The sequence below is a fragment of the Entelurus aequoreus genome, linkage group LG20 (assembly GCF_033978785.1).
Source record: "Entelurus aequoreus isolate RoL-2023_Sb linkage group LG20, RoL_Eaeq_v1.1, whole genome shotgun sequence".
Taxonomy (NCBI): domain Eukaryota; kingdom Metazoa; phylum Chordata; class Actinopteri; order Syngnathiformes; family Syngnathidae; genus Entelurus; species Entelurus aequoreus.
The window spans coordinates 44,957,039-44,973,642 of NC_084750.1; the positions used below are offsets into that span (position 1 = coordinate 44,957,039).

Here is a 16,604-nt window from a genome sequence, read left to right on the forward strand (position 1 = left end):
CGCTAGTTTCCAAATAAACTAAAGAAAAAAATAAAGAAGGAAAAATAAAAAATAAAAATAAATAAATACAATATAAAATAAATAAAAGAAGTCAAACAAATAAAATAAATAAATAAAATTAAAATAATAAATAAATAAATAAAAATAAATAAATAAACTAAAGAAAGAAATAAAAAGAAACCACTAAAATGTTGTGTCATGTCTGCTATCTCTTTTATTTTTCCTACAACTGAATGAACGTCTTTACCACGTCCGCTATTTTCCAAATGAACTTAAGAAAGAAAGAAAATAAATAAATAAAATAAATAGATGAAATAAAATAAAAATAAATTAAATAAAAAGAAAGAAAAAGAAACTACTAAAATGTTGTCATGTTTGCTATCTGTTTTATTGTTCCTACAACTGAATGAACGTCTTTACCATGTCCGCTATTTTCCAAATAAACTTAAGAAAAAGAAACAAAGAAAATAAATAAATAAAATAAATAGATAAAATAAAATAAAAATAAATAAATTAAGTAAATAAATAAAAAGAAAGAAAGAAAAAGAAACCACTAAAATGTTGTCATGTTTGCTATCTGTTTTATTGTTCCTACAACTGAATGAACGTCTTTACCACGTCCGCTATTTTCCAAATAAACTTAAGAAAGAAAGAAATAAAAAGAAAGAAAGAAAATAAATAAAATAAATAGATAAAATAAAAATAAATAAAAAATAAATAAATTAAATAAATAAATAAATAAAAAGAAAGAAAGAAAAAGAAACCACTAAAATGTTGTCATGTTTGCTATCTGTTTTATTGTTCCTACAACTGAATGAACGTCTTTACCATGTCCGCTATTTTCCAAATAAACTTAAGAAAAAGAAACAAAGAAAATAAATAAAATAAATAGATAAAATAAAATAAAAATAAATAAATTAAGTAAATAAATAAAAAGAAAGAAAGAAAAAGAAACCACTAAAATGTTGTCATGTTTGCTATCTGTTTTATTGTTCCTACAACTGAATGAACGTCTTTACCACGTCCGCTATTTTCCAAATAAACTTAAGAAAGAAAGAAATAAAAAGAAAGAAAGAAAATAAATAGATAAAATAAAAATAAATAAAAAATAAATAAATTAAATAAATAAATAAATAAAAAGAAAGAAAGAAAAAGAAACCACTAAAATGTTGTCATGTTTGCTATCTGTTTTATTGTTCCTACAACTGAATGAACGTCTTTACCACGTCCGCTATTTTCCAAATAAACTTAAGAAAGAAAGAAAGAAATAAAAAGAAAGAAAGAAAATAAATAAATAAAATAAATAGATAAAATAAAAAATACAAATAAATAAATAAATTAAATAAATAAAAAGAAAGAAAGAAAAAGAAACCACTAAAATGTTGTCATGTTTGCTATCTGTTTTATTGTTCCTACAACTGAATGAACGTCTTTACCACGTCCGCTATTTTCCAAATAAACTAAAGAAAGAAAGAAAGAAAAATAAATAAATAAAATAAATAGATAAAATAAAACTAAATAAAAAATAAATAAATTAAATAAATAAACTAAAGAAAGAAAAAGAAACCACTAAATTGTTGTCATGTCTGCTATCTCTTTTATTGTTCCTACAACTGAATGAACGTCTTTACCACGTCCGCTATTTCCCACGCCAAGTGTTTGACCCGTAAAAAAACAAGCAGTCATTGGAATGGATTATCAGATATTTGGTACGTAGACTTTTAGTGAGATCCCACGCACAGTTTTCCAGTCTTGTGCTATGTTCTAGAAAAGTCTTGTTCGTCAGCAGCAGTTCCCACGGGGAGAGCTTCAAAGGTAAACACCACCGAGCTTTATTACCTTCACATTGTTCATATTGTCCTCTTTTCTTGCCAGACGTCGCCGCTGACCACCGGCTGGACTTTGAGGAGCACGTGACCAGGGACGCGGTGATGGTGAAGGTCACCTGAGGACATCTGAGAGTGATAATAACCCAGCCTGGGTGGGTAAAAGAAAGATCCACGTGCTGTATACACCACACAAGTCTTGCATTTATAACACTTTGATTTCCATGTAGGAACAAGAAGATGATCTGGATGAAGCCTTCTCCAGGTGAGGTGTTTAAGATCTTTTACAATACCCTTGTATTGTAGTGCTTGGCTCTATAGCGCTACTCGCTGGTGACTGGTGTGTACTGCACACTGGAAAACAAGGGAAAGCTTGCATGATGACTCATGGTGGAGCACACTTTTTCTGCAGGTGAGCTACTTTTCAATGTAGCAAGTGGAGGGGATCATTCATATATATAACTTATATAGATTTATTTATGGAAGAGAGGTTAACAAATGATAGATGTTTAATGATAATACAAGCATGTTTCTTTCATGAAGACAAGAATATAAGTTGGTGTGATTGTGATGACTTGCATTGATTGGAATCAGACAGTAGTGATGAGAACTGTTGCGTTTGACCAGATGTTCCTCCAAGTGGGATGTAAAACGCTGGTCAGTCCCAAGTTCCTTAGATGACATATAAACTGATCTCAAAGGTACCACCAAGCACAGTATAGGTATTTTGTCATTTATTGTCAAATATTTGAGAATAGAGACCAGCCTCGAACAACACATACAAATGCGTAGCCCAAGTTGATCTGGCATTCCAAAGGAAAAAGCAACTCTTTTCACACAAAGAAAGCCCCCATCCCCCCCCCCCCCCTCCTCTCAACACTGATAAGAAGAGAGACTTGGGGGTTGTGTTCACATTCCTGATGGTTTACGACCCTGTCTAAACAGGCAATCTGAAGACAAAGAGAAACTGGTATACAGAGTATACATGGAAAAATATGAGCTGATTCAAACATGATTATGAATAAAGAAATAACTCTTAAACATATGCATTATCCACAGAACCTACACTTTTTCTAATGGAGGACAACAAAAGTCCTCCTTTCTGTCCAATACCACATGAAAGTGTCCAGCTTCCATTCTCCTTTTTATGCACTTTACAAGAAATACATTGCTCGCTCTCCAATCAGCTAAACAATAACTCCACAATGACGTCTTGGTGAATTTACTGAGGAATTTGTGAAAGTGAAACCTTACAAAAAGAACGCCATCGTAAGTATAATAATACTAACACAGACACTCGTAAATGTGTTAGCATATTAGCTAATGCTACCGACACTAGCTTGACTACATTACGATAGCACGTACAAATACGCATGAAAACACTCCTGCAGACGTCACACATGGGACGCTTTAGTAAGTATGAATTGTTTTAGTTATATTGTAAAACTTACAAACGTTGCTCGGAGTGATGAATGAAGAATCAGTGCAAGTAGGAACGCTATGGACGGCTCAGAGACTGAACGGCACTTCTACTCTGTGAGCGAAGTCGTCCAAAAGATGGCGCCACAGCACAAACAAACGCACCTTTTCAATGTTTTTGCTTGTTTATGTTTGGAAAGCTATCGCATTTTGGCCGTCCGCCAAGAAAAATCCACAAACTAGCCGCACCGTTTTATAAGCCGCAGTGTTCAAAACGTAGGAAAAAAACATAGCGGCTTACAGTCCGGAATTTACGGTTTAGTCTTATTTTGTATATTCCGGAGAAGCAGCGTCCTCTGCAGTGGACATTTGATTTAGGTCTTTTTATTTAGTCAGAGTTACAGCAAGGAGCGCTACGCTGTTCTCAATGCTGGTCTAAGATCATCCAAAAAAGTGAGTCTCACACCATTTTTTTTTTAAGTGAACCAACAGTTGAATAAGCCAAACGATGAAAAAGAGAGGACGGAAGATGGAACCTTGAGGAACCCCACTAAGTGATTGTTTGGTGTACCACTAGATCAGGGGTCACCAACCTTTTTGAAACCAAGAGCTACTTCTTGGGTAGTGATTAATGCGAAGGGCTACCAGTTTGATACACACTTCAATAAATTGCCAGAAATAGCCAATTTGCTCAATATACCTTTAACTCTGTTATTATTAATAATTAATGATATTTACACTTAATTGAACGGTTTAAAAGAGGAGGAAACACGGAAAAAATGACAATTAAATTTTGAAACATAGTTTATCTTCAATTTCGACTCTTTAAAATTCAAAATTCAACCGAAAAAAAGAAGAGAAAAACTATCTAATTTGAATCTTTTTGAAAAAATTAAAAAAATAATTTATGGAACATCATTGGTAATTTTTCCTGATTAAGATACATTTTAGAATTTTGATGACATGTTTTAAATAGGTTAAAATCCAATCTGCACTTTGTTAAATAAATAAATAAATAATAATTGTTAGAATATATAACAAATTGGACCAAGCTATATTTCTAACAAAGACAAATCATTATTTCTTCTAGATTTTCCAGAACAAAAATTTTAAAAGAAATTCAAAAGACTTTGAAATAAGATTTAAATTTGATTCTACAGATTTTCTAGCTTTGCCAGAATATTTTTTTTGAATTTTAATCATAAAAAGTTTGAAGAAATATTTCACAAATATTCTTCGTTAAAAAAAACAGAAGCTAAAATGAAAAATTAAATTAAAATGTATTTATTATTCTTTACAATAAAAAGGATACATTTACTTGAACATTGATTTAAATTGTCAGGAAAGAAGAGGAAGGAATTTAAAAGGTAAAAAGGTATATGTGTTTAAAAATCCTAAAATCATTTTTAAGGTTGTATTTTTTTCTCTAAAATTGTCTTTCTGAAAGTTATAAGAAGCAAAGTAAAAAATTTAATGAATTTATTTAAACAAGTGAAGACCGAGTCTTTAAAATATTTTCTTGGATTTTCAAATTCTATTTGAGTTTTGTCTCTCTTAGAATTAAAAATGTCGGGCAAAGCGAGACCAGCTTGCTAGTAAATAAATACAATTTAAAAAATAGAGGCAGCTCACTGGTAAGTGCTGCTATTTGAGCTATTTTTAGAACAGGCCTCATCTGGTCCTTACGGGCGACCTGGTGCCCGCGGGCACCGCGTTGGTGACCCCTGCACTAGATGGAACCCGCGAACCACAGTTGGAGAAGCACCGCCCTAAGGGTAACAATATATGTTTGGAAAATGTAAAATATCAAAATGGCCCCCACATGCTTCAATTTTTTAGTGGAAAAAGTTGCATATTTTACTTACTTATAAATTAGTGATTTTTAAAAAAATTAAAATAATTGTAGATTATAAATATTTCATCTTATTTTTTGCCCTTTTTTTAACTATTCAAAGTAGGGGATGTTAACCTTTTTGACTGCAGGGCCCAACTGTTTCACTGCAGAGGGCCCCCACTCAAGCATTAACACTGAATGAGTAATGTTAATCTCGATTTTAATCATTTTAATAATATTCAATAAATATATTTGACCTACTTAAAAGTTTAATAGGATAAACCATGAAACCAAAAATAAGGGATTCATAAAAAACAATGAAAAAATAATTTAAATACAAGCAAGCAGTGCTAAAATAAATTCTAAGTAAATTGTTTTTTTTAATAAACTGCAAATAAAAATACAGCTTGACCACTTTAGTCATATTTTTTGCGCTTAAAACCTCTAAAGGCTTAGTGGCTACATGTGTGGACAGCACCTTTTAGCTCTTATTTCCAAAATTGTGTACACTACTGAATTGGGGTCTTATGGCCGCTTATGTGGACACTTATACTGCCATCTGGTGGTGTCAGAAGAGTATAACATACAATGGAATTTGGGGGGGAAAAAGTGTAAAAATAAGAATTAGCATGTCACTAAACATGAAGTACACGTTTGTTACTTATGGACTAATAAGTACATCATATCTAAAGATGATTCTTAGTTTTTATTCTAATTAAGGTCCAAAAAGCCCAAATAGCAAAGAGAAATAAAAAAAAAAGGATGTAAACAAACAGCTTGGGCCTTAAGAGGTTTTAAACTTTGACTTAAGCTCCAGACTTCTTCTGTTTGATGTTGTCATTACTGCCACAAGTGGTGGACAAGTGTATTACAACCAAGTACGCTGCGGCCCGCAACTGTGATTATATTTTTGGCGGCCCCGGCCCTATGGTTAAGAACCACCGATTTAAATAATAAAGCATATATTGGCGCCTCCGGCAACTTTTCCAGCCATGGGCCAAACGAAAAGTGTCAAAATGCAACCTGGGAAGACAACAATGAAAACACAAATCACCTTTCACTCTTTCATTCCCTTCTTTTTTTGTCTTTCTTCACCACCGAAAAGTCACAATGTCAAAAACGATTCACTACAACAGTGTTCCACAGGTTAAGAGCACAAACAGAATCAAATGGTTCACATTCACAGAATCCTTCCATGGTTTGAAAAAAAAACCCAACATACAATTAAAGCAAGTCAGCATGGTGAGAGATAATGAAACACTGATTAGATCCAGTCACAAATAAATAGGTGGATAAAAAAAAAACCCAACACAATGCAAAAGTGACAACCCGCCGCTTCATCGCAGTCAGCCTTGTAAACACAACACCGTCTAATACGTTCTAGTCACCAACAAGTCAACAGCACCCGCTGTGCAAATGAAAACTACATCACTTGAGGAATGGAGAACACATGGTGACACTTGGCACTTCAGCAAAGAAACATTCTTCTGGAAGTTCTCGTGCAGTACAGACCAAACCTTTATTTCCATGACTATTTACATTGTCACATCAGAACTATGAATGAACACATGTGGAGTAATGTACTTAACCAAAAATAACTGAAAACATGTTTTATATTCTAGTTTCTTCAAAATAGCCACCCTTTGCTCTGATTACTGCTTTGCACACTCTTAGCATTCTCTTCATGAGCTTCAAGAGATAGTTTTCACGTCACAGGTGTGCTTTGTTGGGTCTGTCACTTGCGCAATATGTACCGTATTTTCTGGACTATATAAGCCGCACCCACTAAATTTTAAAAGAAAAAAAACATTTTTCTATACGTTAGCCGCACCGGATTATAAGCCGCAGATATGTACATCGTGAAATAAGCTATTTACACAAAAATATTTTGCAAATGTATCAACAAACCTTAACTGTTTCCAAACAGGGTCTAGAAAAACGGCAGTAAAACGGATGATCGTACAAAACAGAAGTCATGGTCATGGACCCACTAGCTGCGGAAGCTTGACTGTACTTAAATGTAGAATATATGTATAATACATGTATATTATTCACATGTGAATAATGCTGTATAATAGACTGTATTTATATTATTCACATGTGAATAATGCTGTATAATAGACTGTATTTATATTATTCACATGTGAATAATGCTGTATAATAGACTGTATTTATATTATTCACATGTGAATAATGCTGTATAATAGACTGTATTTATGTTATTCACATGTGAATAATGCTGTATAATAGACTGTATTTATATTATTCACATGTGAATAATGCTGTATAATAGACTGTATTAATATTATTCACATGTAAAAAATACCTAAGTGTTTATTGTCTATTGTGAGCGAACTGTGGTGCTGAATTTCCCCCAGGGATCAATAAAGTACTTTCTATTCTATTCTATGCATGAAAACACTCCTACAGGCAGTTCAGTAAGTCTTATTTGTTTTTAGGTTGTATTGTAGTTATGTCTGAAGAGTCTTTTTGAGCAGTTTCGCTATGGACAGTTTTACTTCCAGTTTAAGGCATTCAAACAGTAAGTACGTTTTCAACCCGCAACTCGTACCAAAAAAGGCGCCACAGCACAAACAATAACACACCTCTTTAGTGTCTCTGCTTGAGTTTAAACTATTCAACACAAAACACTAGGTTAGTATTACCGTATTAAATTAAAACAATCGAAAACCGTGACTAATACCCACACGTTCATAAAACTATGGCCTAATGGATAGTTCGCTTACATGCTAACATTACTGCTTTGCACACTCTTGGCATTCTCTCCATGAGCGTTTTGTATTGTTTCAGTTCCACAAATTCCTCAGTAAATTCACCAAAACGTCACCGTGGAGTTATTGAGTCTGTTTAGCTGATTGGAGAGCTAGCGTCCACAGCCAGTGGGTACATGAAGATGACTTCTGTTTTGTTTGAGCAGCCGTTTTTTTAGGCACTGTTTGGAAACAATTAAGGTTTGTTAATACATTTACAAAATATTTTTGCGTGAATAGCTTATTTTGCAACGTATCTGCGTATCTACTCAGTGGCCTAGTGGTTAGAGTGTCCGCCCTGAGATGGGTAGGTTGTGAGTTCAAACCCTGGCCGAGTCATACCAAAGACTATAAAAATAGGAGCCATTACCTCAATGCTTGGCACTCAGCATCAACGGTTGGAATTGGGGGTTAAATCACCAAAAATGATTCCCGGGCGCGGCCACCGCTGCTGCTCACTGCTCCCCTCACCTCCCAGGAGGTGATCAAGGGTGATGGGTCAAATGCAGAGAATAATTTCGCCACACCTCGTGTGTGTGTGTGTGTGTGTGTGACAATCATTGCTACTTGAACTTTAACTTTATCTCTATGAGCTTCATTTCAGGTGACTACCTCCTAAAGCTCATGGAGAGAATGCCAAGAGTGTGCAAAGCAGTAATTCAGAGCAAAGGGTGGCTATTTTGAAGAAAGTAGAATATAAAACATGTTGTCAGTTGTTTAAGTACATATGTGTTCATTCATAGTTTTGATGTGACAATCTACAATGTAAATAGTCATAGTGTCCACACTATATTGGCCTGTACTGTACATGATGTAAACTGTTGGGCGTGAGACAATCACAGCTTTGTTTTTGCTGCAAAAACAACCTTATTGGAGGAGAAACTGCAGGATTTTATGCAAGGCACTGCAAAATCTGCAAATAGTTCATTGAATATATGAGGGGTTGTAATTTGGTGTTGGTGGTTTTGGCAAATAAGCCTGGTTGTGAGGGGAAGTGCATATTGTGAGAAGATCAGTGCTCTACACTAAGAAAGCATGAGTGCTGCTTACATTCTCACTTGGTGAAGAAGGTAATAATGCCTGTTCTGGGAAAAGAAGATTGACACACGATGGCTCTTTCTTTCCTCCTCTGACTGAAAGTGAAGGTCACGACCCCCAGCAGATATGTATATTTGTGTCCTTCAGAGTGCAAACACTGTCAGGAGTTTGTAAACTCGGGGGAGACCCCAACTGAAACCGAGAGATTGAACTCCAAAAAATGGATTGAGTCATTTTTTGAGGGGCTGGTAGACGGAGGCGTTGGGGTCCAGGGAGGAGGGACTATTGTCCATGAACTTGGAGGAGTAGTGCGGCGTGACGGGGCTGAGGTTGCTGCCGTCTGACGAGTAGGAGAGGCTGGGCATCACCGCCATCACCTCCGCTATCTTCTGCTTCAGCTCGGCGATCTCTTGCTCCCTCTGGTGGATCTGGCCTGTAAGAGCAGAGAGTCACACACCGCTTGGTTCCAGGACTCTGGGTGCATCATTTGGGACCAGGAGGGTTGTTGGTGGTTCTATAGGGTGTGCCACTAGAATGTTGCCCTCTACAGGCAGGATACCTTTCATACAGTCAACACAACCAAATCCATCACAGTGATGTTGTGCATGGGACCACCTAATAGGTTAGACCAGTGGTCCCCAACCACCGGGCCGCAGCCCGGTACCGGTCCGTGGACCGATTTTCATGTTGATTTAATTTTTTTTTTTTTTTAAAATTATTATTATTTTTTTTTTTTAAACTTCTTGTGCGGCCGCGGCCCGGTACCAATCGGTCCACGGACCGGTACCGGGCCGTGGCCGCACAAGAAGTTTAAAAAAAATTTTAAAAAAAATTATTTTTTTTAATTAAATCAACATGAAAAACACAATATATACATTATATATCAATATAAATCAATACAGTCTGCAGGGATACAGTCCATAAGCACACATGATTGTATTTCTTTATGACAAAAAAATAATTTTTTTTTTTTTTTTTACCCCCCCGGTCCTTGGGACAAATTTTCAAGCATTGACCGGTCCGCAAGTACAAAAAGGTTGGGGACCACTGGGTTAGACCACAGGTGTCAAACTCATGGCCCGCCATATCATTCTTTTGTGGACCACCACGCCATTTTAATGTGGGCCGTCCCATGCTTCTAAAGTGGCCCGCCACAACATTTTATGTGGTTTGGTAATCACTCCAGCTCATTTTAAAAGAGGCCCACTATATCAATTATGTGGCCCGCCACTTCATTTTTATGTGGTCCCCTATATAATTTATTGTAGTCTACCACATAAATATTTTTGTGGACTGACACATCATTTTAAAGTGGCCCCACACTAATTTTAATGGGGCCCTTCCCATCATATTAATGTGACCCGTCCCATACTTCTCAGGTGGCCCGCCACATCATTTCATGTGGGCCATCAAATCATTTTATTGTGGTCTTACCACATAAATATTTTTGTGGACTGCCACATCTTTTTAACGTGGCACACTATATAATTTTAATGGGGCCCGCAAATTCACTTTAGGTATTCCGCCACATCATTTTAATGTGACCTGTCCCATACTTCTAAGGTGGCCCGCCACATCATTTCATGTGGGCCATCAAATAATTTTATTGTAGTCTACCACATAAATATTTTTGTTAAATGGCACATAATTTTAATGTGGCACACTATATAATTTGAATGGGGCCCGCCAATTAATTTGAGGTATTCCGCCACATCATTTTAATGTGACCTGTCCCATACTTCTAAGGTGGCCTGCTACATCATTTTGTGTGGTCGCGTAATCATTTGTGGCCCGCCACATCATTTATGTGGACAGCCACAATATTTTATGTGGGCCACCAAATAATTACACTATATAATTTTAATGGGGCCCGCCAATTATTTTGAGGTATTCCGCCACGTCATTTTAAATGTGACCCGTCCCATACTTCGAAGGTGGACTGCCACATCATTTCATGTGGACCATCAAATCATTTTATTGTGGTCTTACCACATAAATATTTTTGTGGACTGTCACATCTTTTTAACGTGGCACACTACATAATTTTAATGGGGACCGCAAATTCACTTTCGGTGGTCCGCCACATCATACTAATGTGACCTGTCCCATACTTCTAAGGTGGCCTGCCACATCATTTTGTGTGGTCGCGTAATCATTTGGGGTCCGCCACGTCATTTATGTGGACAGCCACAATATTTTATGTGGGCCGCCAAATAATTTGATATGGTTCCCCATATAATTTTATTGTGCCCCGCCACATCATTTTGTTATGGACCACTATGTCATTTCATGTGGTCCCCCATATAACTTTATCGTGGCCTACCACATCATTTTGTTATGGACCACTGTCATTTCATGTGGTCCCCCATATAACTTTATTGTGGCCTACCACATCATTTTGTTATGGACCCCTATGTCATTTCATGTGGTCCCCCATATAATTTCATTGTGGCCTACCACATCATTTTGTTATGGACCCCTATGTCATTTCATGTGGTCCCCCATATAATTTCATTGTGGCCTACCACATCATTTTGTTATGGACCACTATGTCATTTCATGTGGTCCCCCATATAACTTTATCGTGGCCTACCACATCATTTTGTTATGGACCACTATGTCATTTCATGTGGTCCTCCATATAACTTTATTGTGGCCTACCACATCGTTTTGTTATGGACCCCTATGTCATTTCATGTGGTACCCCATATAATTTCATTGTGGCCTACCACATCATTTTGTTATGGACCACTATGTCATTTCATGTGGTCCCTCATATAACTTAATCGTGGCCCACCACATCATTTTGTTATGGACCCCTATGTCATTTCATGTGGTACCCCATATAATTTCATTGTGGCCCACCACATAATTTTGTTATGGACCCCTAAGTCATTTCATGTGGTACCCCATATAATTACATCGTGGCCTACCACATCATTTTGTTATGGACCACTATGTCATTTCATGTGGTCCCCCATATAACTTTATCGTGGCCCACCACATAATTTTGTTATGGACCCCTATGTCATTTCATGTGGTACCCCATATAATTACATTGTGGCCTACCACATCATTTTGTTATGGACCACTATGTCATTTCATGTGGTACCCCATATAACTTTATCGTGGCCCACCACATCATTTTGTTATGGACCCCTATGTCATTTCACGTGGTACACCATATAACTTTATTGTGGCCTAACACATCATTTTATTATGGACCCCTATGTCATTTCATGTGGTACCCCATATAATTTCATTGTGGCCTACCACATCATTTTGTTATGGACCACTATGTCATTTCATGTGGTACCCCATATAACTTTATCGTGGCCTACCACATCATTTTGTTATGGACCGCCACATCATTTCATGTGGTCCCCCATATAATTCTATTGTGGCCTGCCACATCATTTTATTGTGGAGCTCCACTTCATTTTAAAATTGGCCCAACCCATAATTTCAATATGGCATGCCATATAATTCTAAAGGGGCCTGCCAATTCATTTTCTGGCCCGTCATATCAATATATTGCGAACCGCCACTTAATTTTTAAAGTGGCCCGTCCCATACTTCTAATGTGGCCTGCCACATCATTTTATGTGGTCTGGTAATTATTTGTGGCCTGCTACATCATTTCAAAATGGCCAGCCACTTGTGGTTAGTGTCTGCCCTGGGATGGGTAGGTTGTGAGTTGAAACCCCGGCCGAGTCATACCAAAGACTATAAAAATGGGAGCCATTACCTCCCTGCTTGGCACTCAGCATCAAGGCTTGGAATTGGGGGTTAAATCACCAAAAAAATACTATTATTATTATGCTTGGTTATCAAACATAAAGACTTAAATATCATGTTGACTTCCAATGTCAAAGCAAGTTATTAATGAGCAGACTAAAATCCCAGAAGTACCTTGTGCTATCTCCAGCTGCCTCTTGGCGTCTCCCAGTGCGGAGAAGAGATCCAGCTTGATCCTGGTCTCTGCACTCAGGCTGTTCTCCAGGTGCTGAGTCTTCTCCTGCATGGCGGACAGCGCCGACATCAGAACCTCCGTGTCCTTCTCGTTCTCCTTGTACTTGCGCAACTCCTGCAAGGCAAGACATGGTGAGCTCTTAACGCTACGAAAAGGCGAGTGTACAGTAGTGCCTCTACATCCCAGTCTGATTGGTTCCGTGACCGAGCTCTTAACCTAAATGAAATGAATTTAAGTCCATTTCGTTGGTACTCAGCCCACATAAAACAGTACAATTTAACATGTAAAAGGCCTTTGAAAAAGAAGAAAACTTATCAGTCAGACATATTGTAACAAAAACAATACAACAGAATGTAGGACAAACAATTAATCTTAGGGTACATTAAAGATGTTTAATATTGCATTTTAGTCCTGAAATAAAATAGTGAACATACTAGACAACTTTGTCTTTTAGTAGTAAGTAAACAAACAAAGACTCCTAATTAGTTTGCTGACATATGCAGTAACATATTGTGTCATTTATACACCTATTATTGGCTTTATTTCACCAAAAAATATTAGTGTACATGAAACATATGTTTATTATTGCAATTTAGTCCTTAAATAAAATAGTGAACATACTAGACAACTTTGTCTTTTAGTAAGTAGTAAGTAAACAGACTCCTAATTAGTCTGCTGACATATGCAGTAACATATTGTGTCATTTATACACCTATTATTTTGTACACATTATAAAAGGATTAATCTACTTGTTAATTTACTGTTAATATCTGCTTATATTTTGTTTTAACATGTTCTATCTACACTCCTGTTAAAATTTAATAATCACTTATTCTTCTCTTCTTCGATACTTGACATTAGTTTTGGATGATACCACACATTTAGGTATCGATCCGATACCAAGTAGTTACAGGATCATACATTGGTCATATTCTAAGTCCTCATGTGTCCAGGGACATATTTCCTGACTTTATGAATATACTATGAATTTAAAAAAAACCAAAAGATTTTGTGATGCTAAAAAATGTCGATGTAATCGTAGTATCGACTAGGTACGCTATTGTCCTTGGTATCATTACAGTGGATGTCAGGTGTAGATCCACCCATGGCATTTGTTTACATTCAGGGGTGCTAGATTTTGTTAGTGGTGACGCCAGTGAGCTACGGTGTGTAGTGTAGTGAAGGGGGGTGGACCGGTACTTTTTATAAGCGGTATAGTACCGAATGTGATTCATTAGTATCGCGGCACTATACTAATACCAGTATATCGTACAACCCTAGAAGGTGCACTGAGGCTAATAGCGGGGATGCTTGCATACATACAACATAACAATTAGCAGAGAGACAGCTCTTATCTCAAGGAATCTTAAGTGGAGTACCACTGTCTTGGAGTCTTACCTGACACTTGCCCTCCAGATCCCGAATCTGCTCCTCCTTGAGTTTCATGTCCATGCTGAGCTTCTTGCACTCCGTCTCCAGCTCTCGAATCCGACCACGCAGCGAATCGTTGGACTCCACTCTGTAAGAGAATCAAAACACTTCTAACACAAGCCTGGAAATAATACAATCAATGCAGTACTTTCTTTTCCCACTAAATGTAATCCATCTTTCCATTTTGACAGGGGAAAAAAAATTGAAGCTGTCAAAAATAAGTTAACTCATGCGATTAATCACAAAAAATACTGCATCAATGATGTAAATATGCAGATTTATCACCCAGTTATTGAATTTGTGTCAAAATATTGGGGTATTTTTTTAAGTTGATTTTGAGTAACAACCTGTGATTCATCTAATTAGTCAATTTAATCAGTTGACAACACTATTAAATATATATACTGCACATTGCATATATTTTAAACTTTAATATTATTTAATATCGCAACAAATATTTTATTTGTAAAAAAATGTCTCCTTAACGAATGATTTCCAAGCAAATTATCCATTAAATTGTACACTGTAAAATTTGAAATAGACTTTTTACTATGAAAAACTTGTCGCTCATTTGCCAGAATTTTAGCGTTAAAAAGAAACTGAGGTACCATTTTCCCATTTACAATAATTTGCTGTAAAAAATGCATGATTAAACAACATTGAGGTTTTAATTAGCGAGATAACGTAAATGTAAGAGGCTGAGGTTGTTTTTTAATCTCCGCCTTCGCCGTCATTTGAATGGCAGACATGTTTGCCAATCAGGATTGTTGAGCATCAGACAGGGAGAAAGAGGTCTCACTCTGTGCATTGTTCCCAACACTAGAGCGTGTTTATTCAACAGTAGAATTAAATTAACGCAGTGAACCCTCTTTTCAGTCATTCACAATCTTTGTTTGGGTGTGCGGAGAGCGGGGCGCCAACTTTTCACACACAGGAAGCACAGACTCGCTAGTAAGAAGTGCCGCAAAGTAACAACAATTAGGAGGGAGAAAAAAAAAAGATTACAAAGTCAAATGTGGTAATATTCCAGCTTCAAATGGGACGAGCAATATGAGCCCATCAACACGGACGAACGAGCGAGAATACCGTTATCACGTGAAACAAAAAGACAACGTCCGACCTCGTTTTTCAACGAGGAAGAGAAATGCACTTTAAGATGTTCAATATTTAAGTTGCATTTTTGCTTAAAGAGATATGAGTCCATTTTATTACATATTTAGGATAACAAAGTTATTTACCTTCCAATTACAGTACAATGGTGAACAATTCCACACTAATGACTAATCAAAATGTATATTCTTTAAATATTATTATATATTAAGACAGTGATTCTAAAACTGTGCTACATATACCACTAGTGGTACGGGGGCCAAAGAATCATTTGATTAAAGTACAGTGTTTTATTTTTCTATATTGAAACACAGTGTTACTGTTCAAACTGTGTGTAATGTTACAGTGGGCAGAAATATTGAATATACTTGCTAAATAAAACCTCTGCCTTGTTTTTAATGAATTAGGCCTACTATGCTCCTGTACTTTAATGTTGGTCATTACGGTGGCACTTTAAGAGCCAAGTTTTTTTTGTTTTGTTTTTAGATTACATTACAATATAACACTTTATAGTTTTTTATCCGTTATTTTTTCAGTTTAAGAGCATGATGTTGACAAAAGCCATAAAGCCAAACATTTGTTCAAGTCTATTATTGGTGTAATGTTTGGCACCTTCAGACAAGAATATGTTGATTGACAGTTTAAAAGTAACATGTCTTAATTCACTCCTTATGTTCACATTTTTATATATGAAATATAGAAATCAGAAATCGTATCACAATCGCAATTTTGGAGAGAAAAATCGCAAGTAGGTTTTTTTCTCAACATCCTGCAGCACTAAGTAACAACCATTGTCAATTTTACAGTAGAATTCATGCAACCCAACTGCCAGTTTTTAACGACATATTTGTTTTATATAAGTGGCCCCCTGAAGGTTGTGATGTGGCCCTCGATGAAAACAAGTGTGCCACCTATGACTTGGGGTGCAATGCACTGTTTTATTCCTCTTAGTAACTTTCTGCAACCTTGTAGCTGCGGCCAAAGCCACCGCCCTGGCAGCCGTGGCCTCCTCCATCTTCTTCCTCTTCCTCTCGTCAGCCAGCTGTTTTTCAGCCAGGATGCGAGCCTCCTGCTCGGCTTTTAGCCTCTTCTCCAGCTGGGAGATGGTCTGCTTATCTTTCTGCTTGGCCTGCACGGCGCCGTGGAGCCTGAAGTGGCGCAGAATAACCAGAACACGTTTGTGTTGTCGCCGACATGGTGTT

At 36.6% G+C, this 16,604-nt stretch overlaps 1 protein-coding gene across 2 annotated transcripts in view; it reads right to left on the bottom strand.

Moving 5' to 3' along the window:
- Positions 1 to 2,039: 2,039 nt before the first annotated feature.
- Positions 2,040 to 16,604, bottom strand: part of maco1a (macoilin 1a) — a 28,738-nt gene continuing 14,173 nt past the window's right edge. The window contains exons 8-11 of one of the 2 annotated variants that reach the window (XM_062030149.1): positions 16,368 to 16,550; positions 14,260 to 14,380; positions 12,801 to 12,975; positions 2,040 to 2,180 (exon numbers count right to left, since the gene is read on the bottom strand). In XM_062030149.1, coding sequence (XP_061886133.1) covers positions 2,101 to 2,180; positions 12,801 to 12,975; positions 14,260 to 14,380; positions 16,368 to 16,550 — 559 coding nt within the window. In that variant the 3' untranslated portion in view covers positions 2,040 to 2,100. Of the gene's footprint in view, positions 2,181 to 5,452; positions 9,322 to 12,800; positions 12,976 to 14,259; positions 14,381 to 16,367; positions 16,551 to 16,604 lie in introns of those variants that run through there. The other variant, XM_062030148.1, reaches the window with a different exon arrangement.